At 39.8% G+C, this 19,448-nt stretch overlaps 1 protein-coding gene across 1 annotated transcript in view; it reads right to left on the bottom strand.

Moving 5' to 3' along the window:
• Nucleotides 1–19,448, bottom strand: part of DIAPH1 (diaphanous related formin 1) — a 97,465-nt gene that overhangs the window by 65,971 nt on the left and 12,046 nt on the right. The window contains exons 2-6 of the mRNA XM_079916506.1: nucleotides 4,752–4,778; nucleotides 3,587–3,742; nucleotides 819–920; nucleotides 351–481; nucleotides 70–156 (exon numbers count right to left, since the gene is read on the bottom strand). Of these exons, the coding sequence (XP_079772632.1) occupies nucleotides 70–156; nucleotides 351–481; nucleotides 819–920; nucleotides 3,587–3,742; nucleotides 4,752–4,778 (503 nt within the window). The remainder of the gene's footprint in view (nucleotides 1–69; nucleotides 157–350; nucleotides 482–818; nucleotides 921–3,586; nucleotides 3,743–4,751; nucleotides 4,779–19,448) is intronic.

Below are 19,448 nucleotides of genomic sequence, written 5' to 3' on the forward strand. Positions count from 1 at the left end.
CTTTAGAGCAAACAGCCAAGTCCTCTACTACCCTCCACCTAGAAGATGCCAAGACTCGGAAGTCCTCACCCAGCAGTCTCCTCTTTCTCATCATGAAGTCGTTTAAGGATGTCCAATAAGGAAGCCAGGCCCTCAGCACCAAATGTTTGCACCCAACTGTAAGGAAGAGACAAAGACGATGCAATATCAAATCAAATCAATAAATATCCACCAAAATAAAGTATATCCTGGCAACTCTTTACTTCCAATCCAAAACAGTCTCATACTTCCCTGACTCCTTTGATCTTTAATCCCCACCAGTGAGCTCCAACACTGGGCTCTCACTCCTGTTACTACCTCAGAATCCTCACCTGACAGGGTTGTTGTTGAGGGAGACACGAAGGGACTCCAGGCAGCTGAGCAGAGGCATATCCCGCAAGCCCGACCTCAGCTCCTGAATGTACATCATAGCTGACCTAGAGCTCTCCTTTTGACTCATGCCCTGGAAAGGAGCATACAGAGATTAGTAAACACTGGACTCAGTCATAAATTGGACCAGAATTAGTTAATACAGTTTAAACAATATGAGGGCAAACACCCATTATATATACCACCAAACTGTGTGAGACTCAGAATTTCCTCCCCATTACCCATACATACTTCATGAAGATCGAATCAGGCAAAAGTATGTAAGAAAAGTAACTCAAATGAGTAGGTTTATATAAAAGAATGAAATAAAACTGATGTGGACATGAAAAGTTCTATAAAAGTAGCAAAACAAACAGGTCCAAGATAAGGGCACAGCCTCCCACGTCGTGGGTACCTGCCCCAGGACTCACAGCCTTGGAGGTGTGCAAGTACTGGGACACCATCTCTCTCTTGATGATAATGTCCTTCTCCCTCAAAGGTTGCTGTTTTTCCTCATTCAGGTTCATATCCAACTAGAAACAGGAGGAAAAAAGGGGGAAAAATTGCCTTGAATTCCTTACAAGTTTTCAGTGTTTAATGTTTAGTATACTTAGTAAAGAGATGAACATACTAAATGCTTATTGAATAAATAAATTTTCCTGATCCTTAGAGACTTAAGCTATTATAGATGATGGGAATTCCTTAGGGATAAATATGGTTAACATTTTATTATAAATCCCAATAGACATTTTTATACACATACACTAAATTTTTCCCTAACAAAATGGACTCTCAATATAGAGGGAAAACTTATTTTGCATTATTGAAAGAAAAGCAAACATAGTATTTTCTGCACTTAGGATGGACCTTTATCATCTCTTCAGACTGAAGCACTGGATGACTGGCATCATGCAAACACCAGCAAAATCTGCAGCACTCTAGGGCCTAAACACCCATTACCCCTGGTTAACTAAGTCCCTGTACAAACTCCTTTCCCATGAAGAAAGAACTGGAAACTGTGACAAATTCCCTCAACAGACATAACCTGGAGTGTGTCATTGGGGGAAAGGCTCTGCTTGACCCTGTTACATATATAACCATGTGTCTGAGCCTCCTATTTTTGTGAGCACAAGTTTAACCCTAACAAGTCCAGAATATTATTTGAAACGGGGAAAGTATAGGAGAAAAAAAAAGGGTATATTCAATTTCTCCCCCATGTGTGTGTTTGTGTATGTGTGTGATGTGTGAAGGAATCACCACCACCAAATTGTCACAGTAATAATTTGACTTCTTTCTGACTCAATTCCTGGTGCTTTCTTCCTCCTTTTACAGATAAATTGAAAAAAGAAGCTGCAAAATACTGGCCCTCAGGTTGAATCAGACCCAAAGATAAAGTATGTTTTGTCTGGCTAGCTCAACATTTTAAATTTGAGAGACTTCATATAAAAATATGAATTTATAGCGCCAAGGGATACGATCAGCAAATTTAAGATTATGGAAAACTCTACAGGTCAAACAGTTTCTTCAACAAATTTTTTCTAACAAGAGCAAGGATTAAAGAGAGGGAGGAAAACCTATAGTTCAAATGAAACTTAGTAGAATATCACAACGGACCTTACCTGGAATTATGATTTGAACAAACAAATTGTTTTTCTAAAAATGACCTAATTCAGGAAATCTGAATGCTGGCTATGATACTTGTTTTTTAAAAAACAATTTTTGTTTTTTTAAAAAAATAGAGATTTCTGGTTTCTTTTGAAAAACAAAAATATCTGGCACTACTGGGCTAGCATTCCCAACTGTAATGCTACAAAACCTACTGGAACTGAATCGTGGTTGGAGTTTATCAAAAATGCCAAAAGTCCTTCATTTTACTGCAGTCCTTTCTCCTTTTTATCATCTTCTATGTAGCCTGCTTAACTTATTTATGCTTCCTCCCTTGGCCCTAAAGACATTTAAATTTGCAATCCAAGGCCAAGAGACTGTCTTGATAGATCATACTCTTGGACTCTTAACACACTTGGATTATTATGAGACAAACTGAAAGCTTCAAGGAAAAGTAAGAATAGTAGTACTGGTTGAGTGGTGACTACCACAGGTACCAGGCCTCAGTTTTAAGGGTTTTAAGTGCATGCTTTTAATTAAGTTAGGCCTGCCACTAATCTCTAATTGAATCTGAGATCATAAATCCAAGTTAATATATAGGTCTTATGAAACCTTATAAGCATGTACTCAAAACTTTCCAAGACTTAGCACTAGTGGGCATTCACTCAGTGTCCTCCCCACGCAATGGTCCTCACTGAAGACAGCAAAGTCAGTCACATCCATGCACAGCTCATTATTGAACTGACCTCAGCCCCAACCTTTAAAGGTCTTCTAGTGATTGTAACATCAGAATTCTCTTTCCAGATTCACCACTAAGTAGAAGATCTCGGGCAAACGATGCCTTTCTATTCCTCAGCTTCTTCTTTCTTTCTTTCCCTCCCTCCCTCCCTTTTTTTTATTTATTTATTTTCGGCCGCGTGTGAGCTTTCTCTAGTTGTGGCGAGCGGCAGCTACTCTTCGTTGCGGTGCACAGGCTTTTCATTGCGGTGGCTTCTCTTGTTGTGGAGCACGGGCTCTAGGCTCACGGGCTTCAGTAGTTGTGGCACGCAGGCTCAGTAGTTGTGGCTCACGGGCTCTAGAGTGCAGGCTCAGTAGTTACGGCGTACAGGCTTAGTTGCTTGGCAGCATGTGGGATCTTCCCAGACCAGGGATCGAACCCGTGTCCCCTGCATTGGCAGGCAGATTCCCTGCGCCACCAGGGAAGTCACTCAGCTTCTTCTTCATATAGATTTTGTTGTGAATGTTTTAAAACTTTATCTACTCTGGCTAACCCAAAGGTGGTCATCACACTACCACAAGAGCTGGCCCACTCATTTTATATCTTTGTGGCTAAAGTGCTGCTGGGCTGAAGGACGCTAACAAGGTGGTCAGTGATCAGGTATTTCCAAGCCTAATTCATAGATTCCAATCTTACGGACTGGCGCTTGTATATGTAGTCCCTTCATTAATGGGACTGCTATTAAGAAGTTTTCTGTTAAGCCTGGAATTTTTTGTAATTAAAGGATAGTTAAGGGGGACTGTACACAAAAAAGGGCCCATCATGCTCGTAAAAGCATTTTCAAGAAGAAGCAATGCTTTGGGGTGGGAAACTTACCAGCATCTGTTCAAAGAGTACTAGAACTTGCTCATCTGAAACATCCTGCAATGACTGTGCAGTGGGATCATCCCCATATGATGCAGAAGAATTTCTATGAGCAGAATTAGGCTTCTCTTTCTCCTTCTTAATTCTCATGCTGGTAAATCTCTCCAGCTGAGAAAGAATAAAAAAGTATTAGCAGTGATCCATTTTCGTTTACACAACAAAGCACACATCAAATAGCCTCTAACTTCTTATACGTGCATGGCTCCTCTGGTTTGTGGCCAGTTCAAGGCTCTTCTGACATGAAAAAGAGAAACCAATCTTCCTTGTACCTAATTTACTACACGGACTCTGTACTCTCACCTTCATCCAAAGATAAGAGGAATGAAGTATTAAGAACTGGCAACTCTCTAAAAAGAGAAAACTTTGTTCTTTAGCTCCCCTGTCATTTCTAAGCCCTCTAGCAGCACAGAACTGACAGCACCTCATGTGCAGAGTGCTCAGTAAAATGCCTTTTGTTTCCCTCTAGCTATCCAATAATAAATATGGCCAGGCCCTCAGAGGATCTCTCCCTTCAAGAGGTAAGTGTGACCATAGATTTTAATAGATATGTCATATACAAGAAACAAGGAAATGCCTTAAAACCAGGAACCATTCCTTTTTCTTTCTTCTGTACGCTCCATAGCACTTGTGTTATGTAAGCAGCAAAAGTTCAGTACATATTCTCCAAAATCCCCTTTGCAAAGAATATAATCTACTTCAGGGGTATATATGTCATCTCTCTGTCAACCAAATGCTTATGAACCGCTCCTCAAACCGCAAGGACAAGTGTTCGATTCAAAAAGAGCTACCGATAAGCTGCAGCTTATCGGCACTACCTGATTGAAAATAACAGTAAATATCTGCAAGCATTCTGGGGCTTCAAATGATAAGAGTGACATCCAGACAGCAAGTCAGCTTGGAGTTTAAAGAACATGCCTAACCTTGGAAGCCAATGAATGTGCCAGGAAAATGCATGCAATGGGTCAAACAGAGCAAAGAGTTAGGAAAAAGCTTTGGGATGATCTGAGAATAGAACCCATATCACATTTATAAGTTATAGAAAGTCAAAGTTATTGCAACTGGTAAATATCATAGTGTAGGAAATGAGCCATGCACATGCTGAACAAAATTTCCTTACCTCATCTGCCATGAGCCGCTTCAGAGTCTAGGAACAGGAAAAACGAGGGAGAAGAAAGGGAAGAGAGATCAGTGAAATGCCAGGAAAGCTCCCAAATACCAGATGGGTTGGGGAAAAAAAGAGGAGAAAATAAGTTGAAAGGATCTAGGCTCCTTCCCACATGCTAGATTTCTGCCAGACTATTCCTTGGCACATTCCCTTAGGTAAGGGGTAGGAGTTTTAAGGTCACTAAAATATAATAACCCTTTGGGGAAAAAAAGGTGGAGAACTGAAAAAACTCTAAATGGGATGACTGATAAACCTATGAAATGTGTTCAACTGCATTAGTAAACAAGGAAATGCAAACTAAAACCACAACGAGATATCATTCCACACTCAAGACTGGCAAAAATTTTCATGTGTGTCTGTCTAGTCACAGAGCAGCGGGAGCTCTCACACACTGTTGGTGTGAATGTAAATTGCTATGGCCGCTTTGGAAAACAGTATGGCATGATCTAGTAAAGTTAAAATATGCAGCTATATTACAACTCAACATATCAGTTCCTATAAATCTACCCTTCAGAAACTTGCACATATGTAGCAGGTTGTGTATAACAAGAATGTTCACAGCAACACTGTAATATCTATCAATAAAACAGAGAACAATCCAAATAGCTATCAAGAATAGAATGGATAAACTCGTATAATGGTAGAGTGGAAAACAATTACACAAAGAAAGTGAATGAACTTATAGCTACTCACAAACATAAAAGTGAATGTATTATTTCTTTTACACTGAGATTAAAAACATGCAAGACTAAATTATATTATTTAGGATGTACAATTATAAAGGGAATGATTACCACAAATGGCAAAACAGTGGTTACCTGAAGTGGGTGGAAGAGTAATGACTGCAGAAGGGGACAGGGGGCTTCAGGGGTGCTTACAATAATATTCTATTTCTTGATATGGATGATGGTTACATGGATGTTCTGTTTATAATTATTCTGTATGTTTTATATTCTCTTCTGTATATGTGCTACACTTTACCCCAAAAAATCTGAACAAGCAGGTATTCCAGGAAAGCAGGAATTCTTCACTCTAATACTTAGTTTTAAACCATATCTATTTTTGCTAATGTCCTTAGAAGAGTATAGTAAATGCCTCTTGATGAACTTTTCTCAACTAATGAAAAACTATTTCTGACACTGCCACAAAGCTACTTTACCAACCTTTTTACAGACGAGAAAAATCTATGTCCTTATGTTCATGTGCCCCATGTCAGAGTTCGGTTAAATCCAGTGTGAACTGTGAATCTTAACTTTGCCCTCCACGGTCCAGAGGAGGTCAACCTTCTACTGATGGAATGCTAATCACTCACCCAAAACCATACGATCCTTGCTCAGTGTCAATGGAATCTAAAGTTACTTTGTGTGTGCTGTTTACACAAAGTAAAGGCAGAAGGATGATGAAGCAGAGACAGCAACACCCAAGGAGACTCACAGTTCCTTTTGTCACCACCCTGTCACCTGACACACAGAGGTGAAACAAGCCACAAAAAGGATGAATGTTTATAGTTAGGTTGCCATTGCGAAGGTTAAACTTATTTGCTCCTAGAGCAAGTGCTTCCAGAACCTTGTCCTCCAGACTCAAAATGTTCCCTCAGAACCAAGCAACAACCCAAACAATTCTGGGATGGATATAACGTAGGTAACAGAACCTGGGTCTAATGAATCAATCTCAGCTGCAGGTTAAGTTAAAGAACAACAAACCAGCAGCATGTTCTGTCTGCAGACTCTTATTTCTCTTCCCTCCATCCCCACTATTGAAGTTCACGCCACTATGATCTCCTGTTTGATTTACTGTAATAGCCTCCTAACTGATCTCCTTGCCTTCAATCCCATCTGCCCAACACAAAATCCATTCTATATACTATACCCAAGAGTAATCGTTCTAAAATGCCAAGCTGTCCATGTTATTTCCCATTTAAAACCCTGCAATAGTTCCCTACTGCCCTCAGGTTAAGATCCAAATTCCTTAGCATGGCATATGACACTTCTGGCTTCTCTCCCTTGACTCATCTCTCAACAAACCCTCCATTTCAAACTCTATGTTCTGGGCATCCTAACTAGTTTGCAGGTCCACAAACAGATCTTGCTGTCTCACAACCCAAGACTTTCTCTAGGCTGCTGCTTCCCTCAGACTAGACTGTGCTTTCAAGGCTAGCTCCAACAGGCCCTACAGGATGATACCTCCTCTAATAGGATGGGTACCTCTCCTTGTGTGTATATAGAAATAGGTACTTTCCTGTCTCACAGCACTAGAAGTGGATTACAACTCTCTTTTGATTGCCTCCTCTAGCCATTTCCAGACTAAGTTCCTTCAGGGTAGAGCCTAAGACTTAGTCATTATATCTCCTATGAACAAATACCATAATCTGGGGCTGCTCTCCTAAAATACCAATCCCTGCAAAAGCCCTCAAATCTATTCCACCTCTTCACTGCATTAGTGAAGAAACTGAAGCCCAGATAGGTGGAGTAAATCACTGAGGTCACATGAATAAGGGCAAGCTGGGTATGGAACTCTGGTCTCCAGATTCCAAAGCCCTAAATATTTGCATTCTCCAGATTCTTGTCTTGTTCCCATTTAATGCCCACTAACTGTTGCCTTTACATACAAAAGTAAACATCTCTTTTCTTAAGAAGGAAGAAACCAGTCTCCCTTGCTTTCCTTGGTGCATCATTAGAAACAGATTTATTCCTTAAAAAAATTATCCATGCTTTAGTGCTCAATTTGAGTAAGGACAGTAAAAATGATCCATGCATTTCCTCAACTACTCCAACAGAGGGCAGCATCTACCAGCAAAGTGAATCACAGTACTACCGGCAAAATTCTGTTTCAGAACCCAACAGAACACCCAAACAGCAAGCTCAATTCCATTACTGAAATGGAACCTGCTGCTACAGTATACTGAGGGTGTATTAATTTACTTATTTAATACTATGTGTGCTTTCCTTACAGATCTTGAACATACAGTTTACAAACAGCTTTTTTTTTTTTTTAACTGTACCATTAACTGTTTTGTGGATTCTCTGAGATATGCAACAAGAGGTTCCTAGTCATGAAAAGTAAGAAGGACTAAAAATAGTGGAGACCTTGAAGATAAATGCTACTGGAGCTATATTTATGCCGTATGCCCCAGAGGTTCAAGCTTTTTAACATAGTCTCTAATGATCCCCACCTACTTCTTTCTAAATGCTTCTACACTCACCTTTCTCCTTGTTTGCTATCAATTATTTTCTGCCCCCAAACTATAAACCCTTACTTATCTTCACTAAATACTTCATCGTCCTGTCCCTCCTACTGAGTCTTCCACTAAAACTATACTAAAACCTTTAACTACAAATACAGATACTGAAGGAAGCATAAATACGGAATGAAATTTTTTAGCATATCAAAATCTGCTCATGAATACAGATTAATAGGAACTTCCAGATAAAAGACGGTAGACTGAATCAAATTTCCCCGCTTTTTGAAATCCTTCTAAATCTACAGAAAAGGAATTTTTAGAAAGAAAAAATGATAGAGGAAAGGAGCCTACAAGGTTGGGAAGAACAAGAAAAGCGTAATTGCAATCAACTTTTGAAGCTAGGACTAAGACCCAACAGACCTAAGAAAACTGAGTCCTAAACCTGCCATAGGAAAAGCTAATGACCAATCCAAATTGTACTTCAGGATCCTCAACAGGCTCAGGAATTAGCAGCACCAGGTACCTATAGAAATGGGCAGTTGGAGGGAGGGGGAGACCCAAAAATAAGATTGGTTTGAAAGCTGTTTAAGAAGCAGTTGGACAGGTAGATCTTCCATTACCCCCCAACACCCCTCCCCCCATGCCATTGGGAGACTACCCTCCCTTACTCCAGCAGAAGTCTGGAAATTTATTCTTAGAAGAAACACAGATCTCTGGATCAGGGGATGCCAGGCACAGCTGTGGGCAGAGATCCTATACCAAAAGGAAGAGTAATAATCTATGCATACTATAAGCATAGATTATATGAGACACCCAGCTGAGACACCCAGCTGAGGTGCTGAGACACCCAGCACCTTCCCCCTTCTAGTTTCTCAGGACCCCAGCACCCCAAAACCCTTACCCTTGAGGCAGAAGGTTGGAAGAGCCTTCTCTGGGGAATTGAAAAACAACATTAAGCTACTGACATAGTCCAAGCAGATGAACCATGCCATCCAATATGGTAGCTACCAGACACAGGTAACTATTAAGCACTTCTAATGTGCCTAGTGCAACTGAAAAAGGAATTTTTCATTTGATTTAATTTTATCGAAATTTAAAATTAAAAGCTAATATTTTATTGTTATTGTTAAACTTAAATATCAATATGTTTGGAACACGCTAGGTATGTGAATCTACCTTTCACCTGTAAATTTTTTCAAATCTAAATACACATCAAGTATCTTCATGAAAATTTAGCATCCAAATTGAGATGTGCTATAAATGTAAAATGAAAACTGGAGTTCAATAACTTCATATAAAAGTTCAATAACTTCATATAAAAAACAGAAGGTAATAATTGTTATATCTATTACATGTTAAAATTGTTATATCTATTGTTATAGATATGTATATATCTATATATATCTATATATATAGATATATATATAACTGTTATATATAATTATATATAATTGTTATATCTATTACATGTTAAAATAATGTTTTAGATATACTGGATTAAAAATTTTATTATTAAAGTTAATTTCACATGTTTCTTTTCACTTTTTTCTTTCTATCTTTTTCTGTGGCTACTAGAAAATCTAAAATTACATATGTGATTCACATTATATTTCTATTGGACAGGACTAGCCTACAATAAACTGCACAGCTAACAAACCCTACCCATGCATCCAGAGTTACCAATGAGTTTTTTAGCCCCTCATTTTTAAACATTAACAGACAACCAAGGATTATCAAACACATGAGGAAAAATCCTAATAAGAGGGGGGGAAAAAGCAACTCATTATACAGAGACTATGCAAGAAAAAGAAAGATTAGGAAACAAATTAATATCTACAAGGGAGAACATAATGCCATTTTTTTAAATTGTTTTTTTAAAGTTTTGGCCATGCTGGGCGGCATCCATTATCTTAGCCCTCCGACCAGGGATCAAACCCACGCCCCCTGCAGTGGAAGTGCAGAGTCTTAACCACTGGACCGCCAGAGAAGTCCCTATAATGCCATTTTAAAAAGAAACATTCAGAGGAAAAAGAACCCTGAGAAATTGAACACATGAGAACAGAAACTCAAGAGAAAACTCAATATAAGGGCTGGAAGATAAGAATTTGAGGATATCTCCCAAAATTAGAGCAAAAAGACAGAGATGGAAAAATAAGAGAGTAAAGATAAGAAAATTAGATCAGTTTGGGAGGTCCAATATCCAAATAACAGGAGAACAGAGGAGGAAGCTATCAAAGAAATAATTCAAGAATACTTCCCAGTACTGAATGTAAGTTGGTGCAGCCACTCTGGAAAACAGTATGGAGGTTCCTCAAAAGACTAAAAATAGAGTTGCCATATGATCCAGCAATCTCACTCCTGGGCATATATCCAGAAAAAAACTATAATTTTAAAAGATACATGCAACCCTATGTTCACAGCAGCACTATTCACAATAGCCAAGACATGGAAACAACCTAAATGTCCATCAACAGATGAGTGGATAAAGAAGACGTGGTTTATATATACAATGGAATACTACGCAGCCATAAGAATGAAAGGAATAATGCCATTTGCAGCAACGTGGATGTACTGAGAGATTATCATACTAAGTGAAGTAAGTCAGAAAGAGAAAGACAAATACCATATGATATCACTTATATGTGGCATCTAAAATATGGCACAGGGCTTCCCTGGTGGTGCAGTGGTTAGGAATCCTCCTGCCAATGCAGGGGACACAGGTTTGATCCCTGGTCCGGGAAGATCCCACATGCCGCGGAGCAACTAAGCCTGTGCGCCACAACTGAGCCTGCACTCTAGAGCCCACGAGCCACAACTACTGAGCCCAAGCGCCTAGAGACCGTGTTCCGCAACAAGAGAAGCCACCGCAATGAGAAGCCCGCGCACCGCAACGAAGACTAGCTCCCATTCGCCGCAACTAGAGAAAGCCCGCACACAGCAACGAAGACACGACGCAGCCAAAAATAAATAAATAAAATAATAATTTTTTAAATTAAGAAAATAAAAATAAATAAAATATGGCACAAATGAACCTATCTATGAAATAGATACAAACTCATAGACATAGGGAACAGACTTGTGGTTGCCAAGGAGAGGGGTGGGGGAGTGATGGATTGGGAGGCTGGGGTTAGCAGATGCAAACTATTATATCTAAAATGGATAAACAACAAGGTCTTACCACATAGCACAGGGAACTATATTCAATATCCTGTGATAGGGACTTCCCTGGTGGCGCAGTCGTTAAGAATCCGCCTGCCAATTCAAGGGACACGGGTTCGAGCCCTGGTCCGGGAAGACCCCACTTGCCGTGGAGCAACTAAGCCTATGCACCACAACTACTGAGCCTGCACTCCAGACCCCGCAAGCCACAACTACTGAAGCCCATGCACCTAGAGCCCATGCTCTGCAACAAGAGAAGCCACCGCCATGAGAAGCCTGTGCACTGCAAGTAAGAGTAGCCCCCGCTCACCACAACTAGAGAAAGCCTGCGTGCAGCAACGAAGACCCGACACAGCCAAAAAAAAAAAAAAAAAAAAAAATCCTGTGATAAACCATAAAGGAAAAGAATATTAAAAAGATGTATACATATGTATATCTGAATCACTTTGGGGTATAGCAGAAACTAACAACATTGTAAATCAACTATAGGTCAATTTTTAAAAAATTTTTCCAGTACTGAAGGATAAGTTCCCATCACAAAAGACAAAAACAGATCACCACACAAAGGTATATCATGGTGAAATTCCAAAACACTGGGAAAACAAAGAAAATCCTACAGTTTGAAAGAAGGGGGACTTCCCTGGCGGTCCAGTGGTTAAGACTCCGAAATTTCACTGCTGGGGGAGCAGGTTCAATCCCTGATCAGGGAACTAAGATCCGGCATGCCATGCAGTGCGGCTGGGGCAAGCGGGGGCGGGGAAGAAGGGAGGAAAACCGGTCATATACAAAGAAATCAGAGAAGCTTTGAATTTTTTAAACTACATACAAAAAGCTAAACAATGAAAAAAGGCCTTTTTAAAACCTGAAAAAAAAAGAATAAAACTTCTAACTTAGAATTCTATACCCAACCAAATTACTCATCAAATGTGAGTTCAAAATAGATATTTTCAGACATTGAAGCTTTCAAAAAATTTATCCCCGTGCACTTTAGGAAGCAATTGTAGGATACGCTCCACCAAAATGAGGGAGCAAACCAAGAAAGTTAAAGACCTGAAATACAGGAAACAGGAGATCTAACACATGAAAGAGGTAAAAGAAATCCCTAGGACAAAGATTCCAGGATCTTTGTGGTGATCCCCTACATTCCTCATGGCTTAACCCACGGATACCCTCAGAAGGAGCCCTTGTAAACACACAGAGAATCTAAAGTCAGACTATGACTCCAACACTTGGGAGCCTCCTCCTCAGGGTGGCAATATCGTCATTTAAATATAGTCTAGATTTTTGCTTCTTACTCAATTTTTATAATAATCTTTCAGTTATATGCAAACAATGATAGATAGAAGCACAAAATATTTTTTAAAGGGGCAGAAAAACATTTATTCTATAGGAATTTTTTATTCAATAGAATGGGATGGGTAAATAAATTTCTGAAGGTCATTAGCTGGTACAGGAAAAGACCTTAACAAAACTGCATTTATTAAAATAAGATTCATTTCCTCTAAAAGATTCTCAGTATTATCAAATCTTACTTAAATTAACACAAATTGCTCAAAGGTACACTGCATCAAAAGTAATAGCATCAGAATAAATATACTTGGCTGGGCACTGCTCTGCATTAAGACCATCAATCAACATAAAAATGAAAAGCTGTCCCTTCGCTCTCCTTCCAGAGTGTAATTCAAAGCGCTGATTCAGTCACCACATCCTAATGTAATATGTGGTAAGATAAATCTTTTGGTTACCATCTGCAGGAAATAAGAAACTTCCTAGAGACTTTACAGTTTGGTTTCTCTAAGAAACCAAAAATTAAAGTCAATCTCCCAAGGTATGCCCTATGAGGCCAAGCTAATTAAAATAAATTCATGACCGAATGAGTCTGAAACATACTCTGATCAATTATTATCATAATAAATGCAAATGAAATCTAAGACTCCTTTTCCACAGCTGGATTTGTTGTGGTGGTGGTGGCTGCATCTATTAGTACTTCAGCTTTTTAAAAGTGGGCCGATCGGACTAAACTTGGCAGTCTTTTTGGACAGAGGTTCCCTCTGTTTGCCTAGTAACAGAACTCGTCTTATTATAAATTCAAGGATATAATAAAATTCATCCAAGGCACTGATTCACTTCTACCCAGTTCCCTGAATCTTTAACTTTTCCATCTGGTCACAAAAAGGGCATAGGATTCTCAGACAATTAAGGACAGTCTCTTGGAACAGGATACTCATGTAGCCTAACAAAAAGTAATTAGGTAGTGTCCTTAGCAGAAGAGAGGTTAGGAGAGATCTAATAAGAGAATATGATTAACCATTACTCTGATCACAGAGTACTTTACATAGCAAAAAGTGTTTCTAATTCCTACCAATGTGCTTCACAGGAACAGTTAATCATGGACTTTTACCTCATGAACCATGTGGCTAGCATACGGGTAATATAAACCTATTAGAGCAAGCCCATATTTCAGTACTTTCTAAAGATTTTGTTCAGGCTAACTTATAGGGGACAACTATATCTGAACTCTCGGCTAAGGGAGAACACCACAGGTGAATGCCACTTGGCTCCTGCTCTGTGATGATTCTAGGAGGCCCAGGTTTTTCTCATAACACCTATAATCACAATGCAATTCACTGCCTCAATATACTCAATTCCCACCTCTCCCTCTTCTGACATCCACACTTGCTCATGGGCTAATTCAGCGTGAGGGAAATATTTAGTGTGGTAGGTAGAATTCTAGGACGTCCCCCAAGATTCCCAGCCTGAAGTACATACGCTGTATAATCACCAGGACTGTAAATATTATAGGATATCACTCTTGTGATTAGGTTATATTATTTAGCACAACTGACTTTTAAGAAGGGGAAATTATCCATGTGGGTCTGACCCAATCACACAAGCCCTTTAAACCTAGGGTAAGAGGTCAGAAACACAAGGATCCAACATGCCATTTCTGGCTTCAGCATAAAAGAAGCCAAATGGCAGGGATTACAGGCAGCATCTAGGAGCTGAGAGCCAGCAAAGAAACAGGGACCTCAGTGCTACAACTGCAAGAGGCTGAATTCTTCCAACCTGAATGCGCTTGGAAGGTTTTCCTCCAGCACCTACAGATGAGAAAAGGCCCAGCTGACACCTTGATTTCAGCCCTGTGATACTCTGAGAACCCAGCCAAACTATCCTTGCTGGACTTCTGACCAACGGAACTGCAAGCTAATAAGTGGGTTTTATTTTAAGCTATTGAGTTTGTCATGTAAAAGTAGGCAACTAATACAGTAAGCAAACTGACAAAATTTATCTAGAACTTTAGCTAAAGGAAAAAGATCATGAGTCCTAATTTTTATTTATGGCATGCTAAACAACTGCAAGTATGATTCTGAGCAAATCGCGTTAATTCTTCATGCTTCAGTTCCCCTATTTATTAAAAAACAAAACAAAACCAGACACACACTTCTTGGGACAACTAAGATCATAAAATGGAGTGAGAGAGCATTCTATAAAAGCAATTGTACTCTTATTACTACAGAAATATATTCTCATAAAATATACACGTGTACTAGTTGACACGGTACTCCTACAACATGGCATAAGGAAAAAGTTATTCCCCATCTGTAAATTGTATACTTAGCCATAGCCAATCATTTCACAAAAAGATCTAAAGGACTCAGCCAAGCCAGGCTCTAAATATTTTATATCAGATCCTTCTTCAGACCGTTATTGTAGCTGTTTCTGTGGACCAGACTGTAAGTTGCTTGGGGGCAAGAACCCATGCTTTGTTCATTTGACATGTCCAATATTTAATAAATATTTTAAAAATTATCATCACTCTAGGTTTAAGAACATCATCCTAAGCACAGTATATTCATTTATTCATTACTTTATGCAAATTGAACAAGCTAAAGAAAAGTTTCAAGTTAAGGTTTATGACAGTACAGTATGATTGTTATAGACAGCTCAGACCAAACCTTCAAGAATAATGTCTTTCCCTATGAATAAGGCCAGGAGACCCTGAGTGATGCTTCAGCCCACATGACACATTTGTTAGTTGTCCTTGGGGAAAATATCCAATTATGGCACACATGTCACCTAGGGAGTCTTCCACCACCTGTGAAAAGCAATAAGCCTTCAGTAAAGATATAGGCTACCTATGGGTAAAATGGGAAATAAGTCTCACTGCAGCCAACAACAGTTTCCTTTCAAGTCCCAATATACCTACCCAGGAAGGAACAGGTAAGGTATCTGTCATTCAGAATCAGAAAGAACAAAGAGCAGGGTCTGGCTCTGATTCATTTTTTTATTCTAGCACAGGACTGACATTCAGTTTCTTAGGATAGTGAGGCAACAGAGGGTCATAACATGGATGTGAATTCAGTTACCAACAAGCCCTATTCCAGCTTTGCCACAAGATTTGCTACATTTCCACTAAAGGACAGTAAAGGCAGGGTAAGCTTTTTTTTTGGGGGGGGGGTTGTGCTGGGTCTTCGTTGCTGAGCGAGGGGGCTACTCTTTGTTGCGGTGCACAGGCTTCTCACTGCGGTGGTTTCTCTTGTTGCGGAGCACGGGCTCTAGGCGTGTGGGCTCAGTAGTTGCAGCTCGTAGGCTCTAGAGCACGGGCTCAGCAGTTGCGGTGCACAGGCTAAGTTGCCCTGCGGCATGTGGGATCTTCTCGGACCAGGGATCGAACCTGTGTCCCCTGCATTGGCAGGAGGATTCTTAACCACTGCACCACCAGCGAAGTCCCAAGCTCTTCTTTTTATCCACCACAGTTTCAGCCTTCCTATCTTTAGGACTATGTTGTCTCATAGGGCTTGTGTGAAGAATAAATAATAAAATAGACGTAAAGCACTTTGTTTTGCAAAGTGTTTTGTAAAAGGTAAATAATATATGATGATGGAACCAATGAAACTCCCTTCAATTCCCACTCCTTATAGAGAAGTCAATTAGAACTAGAGAGAAGGAAATAATGGATACCTTCAAATGTAGGAAATTTTCCCTTCCATTTTAAAATAACGGCCCATGGATGGCATGGAATGAGTCAATATCTCATATTCCATTTACAGAGAAACAAACTAGATCCTGACATCACTACTTATTAGTGCCAACAGCCTCAACAGGAGTTGTGTAGAACTGGAGTACCCACTTCAAAAAAGAAAATCAAAGAAAAAAGGTATATCAGAGGAAAGGAAGTCTAAAACAAGAGCACCAAATGACTAGAAATTGAAAAATATGAACTCTAAAGCTAATTTACCATTATAAAGTTAAATGCGCTTAAGGGAAAGAAAACTGAAGATTATCTAGCAACCCCCAGAAATGAGATGGCACACTCATGTTCTCCATGACTGCTAAGGAAAAAGTGCTAAAGGAACAAGTAAGACTCTAGCAGCTCATCCACTTAGTTCCACACTGCCTCAGCAGCCCCACAGCTAAACTCAGTATTGGAGAGTTAAATTTGTGACAACTCATACAAGAGACAACACAGGAAACACAGTAGAGGAGAGCCCAAGATCTTTTTTTTTTTTTTTTTTTTTTTTGTGGTACGTGGGCCTCTCACTGCTGTGGCCTCTCCCGCTGCGGAGCAAAGGCTCCGGACACGCAGGCTCAGCGGCCATGGCTCACGGGCCTAGCCGCTCCGCGGCATGTGGGATCCTCCCGGACCAGGGCACGAACCCGTGTCCCCTGCATCAGCAGGCAGACTCTCAACCACTGCGCCACCAGGGAAGCCCCCAAGATCTTTTACTCCTAATTAAAAGACGTCTTTCAATCTACCCCTGCCTTCTAGAATCAGTATCTTTATCCTGATACAACCCAGGGAGTCCAGAAAGATTCCAGGCAGTGGCCCATGTGAAGCACAAGTTAGAAATGCCATATAGGGGACTTCCCTTGTGGTCCAGTGGTTAAGAATCTGCCTTCCAAGGCAGGGGACATGGGTTCGATCCCTGGTTGGGGAACTAAGATCCCACATGCCGTGGGGGAACTAAGATCCCACATGCCGTGGGGCAACTAAGCCCATACGCCACAACTACAGAGCCCGTGTGCTGCAACTACAGAGCCCACATGCTCTGGAGCCCAACGAAAGATCTGCGTGCTGCAACTAAGACCCAACGCAGCCAAAAAAAAAAAAAAAAAAAAAAAAACATTTTTTAAAGGCCATGTAAAGAATATTATTAGGTAACTGTACTCCATCCCATTTCAATAATTATAAACTTGAAGCAATTTGCTTATAAATTCAAAGCAACAAACTCAATTTCCCTCACGACTGTCTAAAACTGTTTAGAGTCTGCTTTCCAATAAACCACATTTCCCGACTATAATTAAAATGAGGGGAAAAAACTATCTTAATATTAGAATTCAATCCTCTGAGAGACAGGTCCAGTACGTTCGAACAGTTCTCTAACAGTCCAAGAAGGCAAGTCTCTTGGGGAAAAGGAGAGGGCAACTTTTTGCCTCCAGCTTAGCTCATCCTGAAGCCTGGGACTGGCAGAGACTGCATCCTAGATAGCTGATAGCCTCGAGGAAGAAGGACAGTCCACTCAGGTTTCACTATTCCAGCTCAGCAGAACAGGTGGAAACCAGGCTGGGAACATTGCATTCTTCCTCTATGTCCATGCACACAAACTGCCAGCCCCCTGCACTACAAAGCACTCAAGGGCCGGGAAAACAAGTTGCCACTAGAGAAGGTGCTCAGATTCTAGAAGTCCTAGTTTCCTATCAAGTACCACATGACGTGGCAGACACGCTCCTCTCCTTTGCTGTCAGGAAGGAGGCGCACACACATTCTGTCATCTGGTGAGAGGGCAGAGTAAGCAAAGCTTCCTCCCTTTCAAACATCCAAAGGTTCTAATAAAACTTTCAAATACATATATAGGAAACAATAAATAACGTTAACCTACTTTTCCAAAGTTTTGAAATACTACTCAAGCTCCAAATACTGATACTTGTTCTTTACTTTCTTATTAGGCCTCTCTCTTCACTGCCTTAGCTTAGAGAAGCTAAGAAAAAAGGGGTGTTGTTCATTCATTTGGAAACAGTCAATGACTCAGGAATGCTGTTTCCCAATCTCCGTAGCAACTGTCTTCTCCTCCCATGTTGTGATGTGAGTAGCAGGACATCTACTCTTTCTCAAGGGTGAGCACATGAATGACACACCCAACGGCCTGACAGACAGGAAGTTCCTGCAGCTGATATTGCTTCTACATACAGGCACCAAGCATGAGGCTACCTTGTTTTAAATCCCATTCTCAAACCCTTCATTTCTAAATGATGGTTACACTTCTTCTACCCTCACATCATTCCTGAATACAAGAAGTAATCACGACCTACTGATAATAGCTTAACTGATCCAAAAATTATACTACTACTCAAAAAGCCAGACTTGATCTTATGAAACCACAGTAAACATTTACTGTTTACATAAAATGTTTACATAAACATATTTACATAAACATAAACATTTTACAAATCTAGAATTAAGATTTTATTTTGAGAAAATTTGGAGAAGGGAGGAGGGAGACAGCATGAGGTGAAATCTCATTACTCCTCTATAACCAGAAATATAGGCAAGAGTTAAAACAAGAAACTTCCAATACTTCTAGCAACGATACTTGTGTGGAACTATGTTCTAATGCAAACACATTACAGAATTTCATGCCAAAGTACTTAGGTTCCAAAGAGACTTCCATGTACCATGTATTTTTCTCTTTGGTTCTAACTACTGAAAAATAACTAAAATTTCTGGAAAACGAGTTAGGATATTGTTTTACTCTATTTTTATACACATCTACATTTTCTTAGAAAAATGTGTATCATTTTTATGATACAAATACATTTCCAGGGAATTACCTGGTGGTCCAGTGGTTAGGATTCCATGCTTTCACTGAGGGCTGGGGTTCGATCCCTGGTCGGGGAACTAAGATCCCACAAGCCGTGCGGTGCGGCCAAAGCAAAATAAAACAAAATTTCCATTTCAAACAAAAGTACCAATTTTCAAAGATTAGAGAGATGAAAAATGTTTATGACACATTGTTTTAAAAGCAGAAAATGTGTAGCAACTGTAATTGCAATGTTGTAAAAATATCTGTGCATAGAGATGACTAGAATATTCAAATACTAAGTGAAATAAAAAATAAAAATTGGGGGTTCTTAGATTTTGCTATTTTGAAAATGTATGTATATGTCTTTTCAAAAAGAGTATAAAAATTATTTTAAAAGAGTATAAAAATTAGCACAGCATCGAAAAGCAAAATATCCAATATTCATATTCAAAATGCCCACCAGCATTTACTCTTTTCCAGTAGTACTTTGCTTAAGGCAACACTCTG

Source organism: Stenella coeruleoalba (assembly GCF_951394435.1).
Source record: "Stenella coeruleoalba genome assembly, chromosome: 3".
NCBI lineage: Eukaryota > Metazoa > Chordata > Mammalia > Artiodactyla > Delphinidae > Stenella > Stenella coeruleoalba.